The sequence below is a fragment of the Juglans microcarpa x Juglans regia genome, chromosome 1D (genome assembly GCF_004785595.1).
Source record: "Juglans microcarpa x Juglans regia isolate MS1-56 chromosome 1D, Jm3101_v1.0, whole genome shotgun sequence".
Classification (NCBI taxonomy): domain Eukaryota; kingdom Viridiplantae; phylum Streptophyta; class Magnoliopsida; order Fagales; family Juglandaceae; genus Juglans; species Juglans microcarpa x Juglans regia.
This window is the reverse complement of record NC_054594.1, coordinates 28,689,629-28,698,951: the sequence shown is the minus strand read 5'-3', so window position 1 is coordinate 28,698,951 and position 9,323 is coordinate 28,689,629. Positions and strand designations below refer to the sequence as shown.

Genomic DNA, 9,323 nt, shown 5'->3' with positions numbered 1-9,323 from the left:
AGAGATGTATATTATTCAAAATGATTATATTTATTAATTTTCAAGGTGATTTTCTAAGATTTGAAGTATTGATCTCCTTTTTTTTTATCAAACGATATGGTCTACTGTTTAATTTATTCAGATTCTTGTCGATTTTTTTTAGGAACAATATTTTTATCAAGAAAATATAAATCATGAAAAGAAATTAAGAAGACAGCTAGGGTTTACAAATTTTATAGTCGAAGAAGATCGGGTACAAGATCAAGACAATTGATATTATAGTGTATCAAAACAAAAGTTGAGTAAGCCTGGTTTGGATGGTGAGTTATAATCGATAAGATGAGATGAGTTAATAAGTTGAATAAAATGATTTGAGTTAAAATATTTTATGACGTTTTGGAAAATGAGAGATAAAAAAATATTATAAAGTTTAAATATTGTTGTTAGAATATAGTTTTTTAATATAATTTTTGTTTTGAAATTTAAAAAAGTTGAATTATTTGTTATGTTTTGTTTGAAATTTGAAAAAGTTGTAATAATTAGATAATGATTAGATGAAAAAGTTAAAAATTTGAAATTGAAAAGTATTTGTATTTATGGTGTTTGGATATTAAGATAAAATAGAATGAGATGAAAACATCTATTTACCCAAACCAGACTAAAGTCATAACTGATTAATAGATCTAATTAATCTCAACACTTCTGATGTTTTCACACGTAACAGTACAGTACTTGACATGTAAGTCTATATATATATATATATATTTTAATTATTAATGTGATAGACATCCTAATAAGAAATTCTACTCATCAGTTACTATTCACTCTCACACTTTACACATATATTTTTTTTAATAAAATATAGGGTGTGAGATAATAAATAGTAACTGATGAGAAGAATTTCTCATCACCAATATTATGCAAGCGATATATTTTGGATGTTACGAACTTACTAGTAGTGGGAATCGTGGGAGAATATGGACTCCAAACCCCCACATAAAGCTTTATTTAACTTCACTGCTAAACATAAAATACATATTTGTTGAGACTTGGGCGTGAGTCCAATTTAAGCTGAAAACGAGTAATGCATGCATGTGATGCCATTGATCATGAAGAAGCAACTAACGAGAGCCCACTGGGAGCGAGACAAAGCTTAACCGAGATAACCGAAACGATGAAGACAAAGAATATAAGAGGAAGGTGATTAGAAATCTATTAATAATAATAAAATAGTTAATGAATAATAGTGAAAATATTTAAGTTATAATGTTTTATGTGATTTTGGAAAATTATGAGATAGAAAGATGAATAGAAATATTATAAAGTTAAAATATTGTAAGATATAATTTTTTAATATTACTTTTATTTTGAGATTTCAAAAAGTTGAATTATTTTTTATGTTTTATTTGAAAGTTTAAAAAAATTGTAATTATTAAATAAAATAGTTGAAGATTTGAAATTGAAAAGTGTTTGTATTGAATGATATTTGAAAAGAAAATAAAATGGGATAAAATAGAATGGGATGAGATGAAACCATCTAATATTCAAAACAAGCCCGAAAGCAAAGGTAACATTAAGAAAATTTGAAAAATTGGGTGATCGACGGTTATTTTTTTTATTTTTTCTCTTATCAAATATATGATATATAGATGATGAGTAAGAAAATTCAATTTATTTAAGAAAAAAATATTAAAATTAAATATGATGTGTGATATGTAGAGATGATAAGTAAGAAAATTTTAGACGACTAATCTCGAAAATCTCTCCTTTCATTCGTTTTTTAAGAACAGACATATATCCGGGTTAGGGGTAGAGTGACTGTTGTGTCCAAACACTTGGAAAAGGTCGGATTGCTCACATAAAGGCGAAGCTCCTCCTCATTCACATGCTCACCTTCCGAATACAAACAAATGGATGGCCGAATTGAAGTTTGAACAACGTGGTGGACCCCCTCCATTCTTAATGGTCCCTACACGAGCTGTTGTCCTACTTCGTATCTTGTCCCCAACCACCACCACGTGTCCACTTATTATTTTTGTTATCATCACCCCCACCACCAGTACAGTTGTCTCCCGTCCACATCCTCATCATCTTCGTCGCACCTGCATACATATATATCACATATACATCCATCTACTAATTTCATCATCATTCATCACCCGCCATGCATACATGCATTTAGGAAGCTCATCCATAAATACTGCCTCTGAGTTTCTGACGTGACATTTACTTCACCTATATAATTGTGGTTTATATTTTTTCAGGTATTTATTCATATTGTATAACTTTTCATTAAATATATAAATGTTTTTAGTAAAATGTAAGATTGCTTGTCACAAGATATAGAGCGTAAAATAATAAATAATAACTGATAAAAAAAATTTTTTTTAAATAAAATAAAAATTTTAGTGTCTTTATTAAATTATAGTTCGTTTAGATAATGAGATGAGATGAAATATATTGAGATAGTATGTAAATAGTAATGAGATTATTGATTAAAATTAGATGAGATGAGATATTTGTATCCAAACGATCCTATATGTCTGATACAAAGTATAAATTTAATTTATATTTAGCTTAATAATATAGTTGGTCTTTTATAATTTTCTTAATTTTTTTGAAAATTTAAACGTATAATTAATCTGTCGGTTCAGCAGTTTTCTCTATTTGAGAAAAGTTTAAATTTAAATTCAGTTGTTTTCTCCATCTCCCAAAATTGCGCAAAAGAAATATTAAAAGAATTATACACATTATGGAAACGGATAGCCCAAATTGAATATGCAAGACAAATCCTATATAAATTATCCGGAAATTATGGGGAAAAAAGGAAAGGTAAAGTACTTATTTGCCCTCCTGGATACGACTTTAAAAGCATCCTCCTCATGTCTCTCACATACACCTTAACAGAGAAGAAATAAAGTTCTGAGAGAGAGAGATGGAGAGCTTTCCTTGTGAATCTGAATCTTGGGTTTCCTCCATAATCTCGATCCACCAAAACTCAGAAGACGAAACTTTGGAAAGCCACCAAAGCAATACTGGGTTTCTCAACCAAGACGAAGAGTGGTCAAAATTGAATATCAATAAAAAGAAGAACAAGAAGAAGAAGAACCAGGTTTTGCTTGAAGGGTACGTGGAATCTGCCGATGAGGACGACCTAACGAGGACCAAAAGCTTGACGGATGAGGATCTCGATGAGCTTAAAGGGTGCTTGGATCTTGGCTTTGGGTTCAGTTATGATGAGATTCCTGAGCTCTGCAACACCTTGCCTGCGCTTGAGCTCTGCTATTCCATGAGCCAGAAGTTCATCGACGAACACCAGAAGTCGCCAGATAATGCTGAGGCTGCATCCACGGACTCTTGCCCGTCCGTGTCGAGCCCGATTGCCAATTGGAAGATCTCTAGTCCCGGTGAGTGCTCTGATTTCTTGGTCTTTTTTTTATCTTGTTGGTAAATTTTGGATCTTTCTTTTAAGTGGGAGGGCTTGCTTTCAGTTGATGTTTGATCTGCTTGTGATGCTTTTTAACTGGAGCAATGATCTCGGTTTCTTTGGCTTTTTTGAGGGAAACTTTGGTTATCACGGCGATTTGGGTTGCTTTCGGTGTTTTGTCAATGAAATGATTTGCTTTCGGTGATTTGTCAATGAAATGTTTTGTCAATGACTGAGAGTTCTATTCTCAAGTAATCTTTAAGATATCGTTCTCTTTTTCTTTGGTGAAACTAACTTACTAAGGAAAATACGACGATTTTTTTACCAAACCGTTTACTGTTTGTAGGAGACAGATAATGTGTAAATCACCCCTAAATGTTTGCCTTGTTTTCGAACATTCACGCTTATTGATCATAGACCCTTTGGAACTTCTTCCCTGACTATTTCCTGGGTGTTGTGACTTTAATTCAAGTTAGCATCAAATGTCTGATCTAAATTTTCTGTTTCTTTTCCTGTCCAGGCGACCATCCAGAAGATGTCAAGGCAAGGCTTAAATTCTGGGCGCAGGCTGTGGCATGTACCGTTAGATTATGCAGCTAAATAAAATAATGGATCCATCAGCAAAGGGAAAACATTTTCTTTGCAATTGGAAGTCATTAACCTGGACTTTCCTGTGGAGCTTGTGCTCCACTCATCCCGCCAGGTCGAGCTTTACTCAGGAATGAACGTTCCTGCTATTTTTTAGCTGGAGTTGGACCTGCTAAAACCAATTGACATAGGCCGGCTGTAGTGAAGAGAAGAAAGAGGAAGAAGAATCAGGTTTGAATTTAACCAAAACCTAAACGAGTCTGACTTAATTCTTCCAAGATTAAGATATATTATGTGATTATTTTTATCCAGCACTTGAAGATGTACAGTTATCTGAATAAATGTATCCATCTTCAGCGTGTTAATTTATATTTTTGGCTATGTTCGTGTGTTCATTTTATTGTTATTCAAGTGTTATGTGAGGCTCTGAACTCCAACCTTAGTTGGTTTTATGCAGCGGTGTGAACCTTCAATTAGATCTTCACCAGCTTCTTTGCAGACCTCTGCATTTGCTGAGGTAACTAACCTAACTGAATCGACAATGTGTAATTCTCTCGGTGCTCCCTATCCTGACCCTTATGGATCTATGATACTGACGATGCTCAACTATACTAACTTATGTTTATCCATCCTATGGATAGATGAATTCCCATTCGACTGAGGCTGCAGGAGCAGCAAGAAGTGGGGGGAAAAGTGGAGAAAAGGAGTGCTAACTTGTACATCTTCATTCAATTCGCCATTTCCACTTGTTCTCCCAATTTCCTGTCACTTCATCTAAGAACAATTATATTGATGTATCAATAACTGTGTTCTGACTCGGATGTTGAAAAACATCTTAAGATAGCAATGAAATCCAAAGAACTCGTGGTTTTTGGACGGGTTCTGCTTGTTTTGCCATTATTGTTAGTAAATTATATAATGCTGAGGGATATGATCTACATGGAGAGCTATAGAACTACGGGGTTTTGTCATGCAGTTATACAAGATTATAGTTTTAAATGGGAATGAGAATGAGAATGAGTTGTAGTTTATGTAAGATGCTAAGGAAATTAGAGAATGACGAATTCAAGATGAAGAGAAACATTGCCCATCAAGATGTCTTCAAGATGCTTGAGATTTTGTCCAAAAGAATCAAAAATTTGGAAGCATGAGAAAGGTTCAATAGGCTGAGGGTACACGCCATGCATGCTTGGATAGACTCTAATGCTCTTGGTATACTGCAATCTGATATTATCTCTAATAAAAAAAGAGGTGAAATAAGGTTATTTAATTCTGAAGACAGACTTTGAACATAAGAATATTAATGTCAGTTTGGAATATTCTCATTTCTCATCGGCAAATTCGCTCCACGTTTTCTATGCCTTCACAATTACGTTGTCAGTCTCTGTCAATGAAGTTCTTTCGATGCACGCAACTTCATTCAAATGTTGGAAACCGAAACGGAAGCTGTGTCCACACTGCCATTGTTGACCGCGTTTTAATCGATGGACGGCACGTTTGAATCATGATCAAACATAGCAAGATTGCGCACAGTAATGCTACCTGCCAAATTCACATTTTACGCGGTAAAATAGGGCAGTTTGGATACTTATATGTGAACGGTGCCGAAAGGAAAATTGTATTCACTATATTATCATTTCACTTTCATTCTATTAAAATGTGGCACATGTATTACTATTAAATAATTATTTATTAGTTATTTTTTATCATCCAATTATGGCTATAAATGAAATAGTCTGTTCGATAGTTTAGGCCCGATAAAACTCGAATTAAACTTGACTAGTGAAAAAAAAATTTTCGTAAAAGCAGATAACCTCTTGATTAAGAAATGATATATCTGACAAAACTCGACTCAATTCAATAAGGGCTCATTAAGATCCACTCATTTATGTCTAAGTCGATTCGTTAGTTTGATTCGATTAAATGTGAATGCTAAGAATACTGTAACAGTAATGAAATGGATGAGCAATGAAAAAGATAAGAATACTGTAACAGTAATGAAATGGATGAGCAATGAAAAAGATAAAAATGGCTATGCCTTAAGAAGTTCAAGGCTCCCAATTCCTCCACAGATGCAAATAATAGGAAAGTTGCACAATATTCCAGCATACCTCAACAAGACTACCTCCCCGTACATATAATGGAAAACAATTTCCTTAAACGACAACCTTCAAACTAAGGCCATGGCCCACTACTTACTCACATTAACTAGGCCCATGGGCCACGTATATAATTAAAACAACAGATAACAATTAAGTCGGGCATCAAGCCCAACCCACTTTAATGGGATTCATAACAAATTTTCCTTATTTAAAGAACCTTGTCCTCTAGGTTTAGGTTAAAGTTGCAACTGTTGAACGGCCTCAAATGACTTCCATAGAAAATTTCCATGAGAGCAGCACTCGAGAAGCTTGCCATTTTTTTTTTTACCCCATTTAATGTAGTCCAAACTTCACCAAGTCAAATGCCGAAAAGCACCATTATCCAACATCAAGACATTGATATAAATGTACAACCACCTATGGTCATCTTCACAATCCCCATAGCTCCAAGACAAGGGTGTCCATTCCTTTTAAGAGAATACCCCTCCTCCTTCACGCCCATAATAATTAACTAATATTGAAAGCTCAATACCACCTCCCCCCTTCTCTGAATCAACAATCCAAGCACAATAGTCTTCATTTGGCTTACCAAGAATTGCTTCAGAATTTTCTGTTGGATCACTTGCCACAGCTGCAGCTATAACTTGTCTCAATTCAGATTGATGCCACGAAAGCTTTCCTTTTGAATCAATAGTAAACCCAACTGCCATTGTTCCCTTAAGAATTTTATCTCCTTTATGCTCATAATAACCCTCATAGAAAATAGCTTTATCACGAGTGAAAAGACGAATCATGAACCAAACTTCAAGGCACAGCACATCGACGTATACGTTGTTGATTTTCATGGCTGCACTAAGCTCAATACCATTGTGTATACTCCTCTTCTACTATCAAAAGTACACAAGATTTGTTCCTCAATCAGGTGATATTACCAAATTTTAGCAAATTTATTCCATGACTCCACATATCTATGAGGCATTTTCTCAAACAACTCTCTCGCATCAAATAAACACCCAATTACTCTTCTATACCCAAAATTCATCCACGGGATCCACCGAAAGACGAGCAAGGCTCTGCTCGAATCACACCCAACTAACCACGAAAAACTCAAAGAATTAGAAATTACTTAAAAATCGGTTGATCCATACCACTTGTATTTGTGGATGTCATAAAGTCGAGTATATTCATCAGAGCCTGCAACTTCAAAGAGATTCGCATTCCTTGGATCAATAGAAATAGCATTCAGAGGGACAACTGACATGTTATTCCTCCTGTTATCAATAGGTTGGCATGTGAAAAGTTTTGTGGCAGCCTGAGTTTTCAGATCAAAATGCTGCTCCAACCCATCTTCACCACAGGTATAAAATATAAAAAAAATCTATTCATCATCTCAATTCTCATCATCCTTCCATCATCTCATAATGTGATATTAAATGATAGATTTACAAGTGAAATGTAATAAATAATTTTCAATCACCTAATGTCACATCATAGGATGATGAAAAGATGATGGAAGTTTGGATGATAAGTAATATATGAGGGCTCCCAGGTTCAATAGCCAACTTATGAGCTCGTGCTTGATGTTTAGCAAGCAATTTAATTCCCACTCCACATTCCGAAATCTCAACAAGTCTCACTTGCCTGTCTGAATGAAACGAAAGCTTGACATGCCCAGTCTCCCAATCCCAGGGTATATAACCCGCCTGTCATCAGATCCTGAAACCAGAATGTCACCATCTGCATTGAAACTTACAGTGTTCACACAGCCTCTGTGCTTTTCTAGCTTCCTGTAGATATCAAATCGCCAAACAAGATCCTCGGAGGCGCCAAGGCGATGGGCGAGGTTCTTGGTGGAGAGTTGGCCGACCTCTCGCTTCCAAAAATTGACCACTGCCTTGTCGACGCTGGTTCTCGTTCTCTTATTCATCCCCTCTTTGATGCCACGCTTGTATTTGAGAATTGGATTATGATATGAAAATAATGCAAGTGGGTGAGATAATTGTGGAACCACTTCCTTCCGTATTAAGATAATTGCATTGAAAATCGTCCCTCTTGCCAAGGAACGTGTAGCCATAGCTTGGATAACTGGACCATTTGCCAAAGGATTAGAGTACGGTGCACCTAGCTCAATTATGTCTGATCCACAGCAGTCAAGCACCTTCAATGCTTCTACTGTGCTACAAAGGTCGGGATCACCAGCAAGCTCGGCATTCTCCACAGAGCCATCTTCATCAGTTTGAACCTTGTCTTCTTCCATGGTTGCAGAACAGAAAATGGGCACTGCATCAGGCTGGTTTATAAAGAACAAGTCCTTCAGACTGCCTTCCATTTCCCCTTCACAATCCGAGTTGATGACCCACTTGGTTGCAGCAACAGAGTTCCTCGTGAGATCAGAGATGGGGCCACCAACAACAACGCTGCCATCATAGTAGGGTTGGGTGTGTGCTCACTACCCCTTTCCTTGTTGATCTGGAAGTTTGCATGTACTGGGAAAATGAGAGGAAGCTCCCTTCTGTCATTCACTTCTTCTTTGGTTTTGAGGGAGAGTACTATGGTTTGGTTAAGGGCTCCCACTTGAACAGTGGATTAACCTCACTTGTGGAAAAATAGCAAGTGCAAATCCTTGGATCGAAAATCCACAATTGAGCACGAGCAACCTGAGTACTTCGAACAACACTCCCTACAGGAAGATCTCAATGGTAATCTCCATCTCGTTGAGCATCACCCTTGGTTTCACACATAATAATTTCCCTACTTGGAAGCGGCCGCGATGTTCAATCTTCTGAAGTTTGAGAAATTAATTTATGTTGTGTGTTTCTAAGAACAAGTGGAAGAGAGATTTCTTCTGCGAGCACTGCTATTATCTCTTCCACCTCTACTGTATTATTTTCCTCTTTTGTTGTATCTTCTACGCCGTCCTCCATAGTCTCTATTGCATCTATTCAATTTCACGAAGATGCTCCGAAATATTAGGGTCATTTGTTCCCTCGTCTTTTTCTAAAACGACGAAATTTTCTATTCCTTTCGAAAAAACTGCTATTTTTGTTTCATCAACTTTTCGATCATAATATTCCAATTAGGAATATTGTGCTGCTTTGCCAACCAGTTAAGCAGCAAATCTCTCAACTCGTTCAATTTGAAGCTCCTGAAGACTCTTTTCATTAGAGTCAATCCCCCATTGTAGGGCTTCTTCTCGCTGCTTGAAAAATATTTCATCCTCCATGGAT

The 9,323-nt window shown here is 35.9% G+C and overlaps 2 protein-coding genes across 4 annotated transcripts; one reads left to right on the top strand and one right to left on the bottom strand.

The window, feature by feature from the left end:
* The first annotated feature begins 2,863 nt into the window (after nucleotides 1–2,863).
* LOC121265203 lies at nucleotides 2,864–4,891 on the top strand. Of its 3 annotated transcripts, none has more exons than XR_005940634.1 (4): nucleotides 2,864–3,386; nucleotides 3,927–4,225; nucleotides 4,452–4,511; nucleotides 4,636–4,891. XR_005940634.1 is itself a non-coding variant. In XM_041168733.1 (2 exons), exons 1-2 carry the CDS (start codon nucleotides 2,915–2,917, stop codon nucleotides 4,004–4,006), a joined length of 552 nt encoding a protein of 183 aa, XP_041024667.1. In that variant the 5' UTR covers nucleotides 2,864–2,914; the 3' UTR covers nucleotides 4,007–4,891. The 3 variants fall into 3 exon arrangements, 1 of the variants encoding a protein (XP_041024667.1); XR_005940635.1 differs by having other exon boundaries at nucleotides 4,438–4,511; XM_041168733.1 differs by having other exon boundaries at nucleotides 3,927–4,891.
* A 1,675-nt stretch (nucleotides 4,892–6,566) lies between these two features.
* On the bottom strand, nucleotides 6,567–6,941 carry LOC121246321 (OVARIAN TUMOR DOMAIN-containing deubiquitinating enzyme 2-like). The gene has a single exon (XM_041144439.1). The coding sequence runs from the start codon at nucleotides 6,939–6,941 to the stop codon at nucleotides 6,567–6,569; it is 375 nt and encodes a 124-aa protein (XP_041000373.1).
* Between the last annotated feature and the right edge of the window lie 2,382 nt (nucleotides 6,942–9,323).

Coding starts and splice junctions, on each gene's coding strand:
- LOC121265203 (XM_041168733.1), top strand. CDS start 2,915: ATGGAGAGCTTTCCTTGTGAATCTGAATCTTGGGTTTCCTCCATAATC. Junction 3,387..3,926: donor TTGGAAGATCTCTAGTCCCG/GTGAGTGCTCTG, acceptor TTTCCTGTCCAG/GCGACCATCCAGAAGATGTC.
- LOC121246321 (XM_041144439.1), bottom strand. CDS start 6,941: ATGAAAATCAACAACGTATACGTCGATGTGCTGTGCCTTGAAGTTTGG.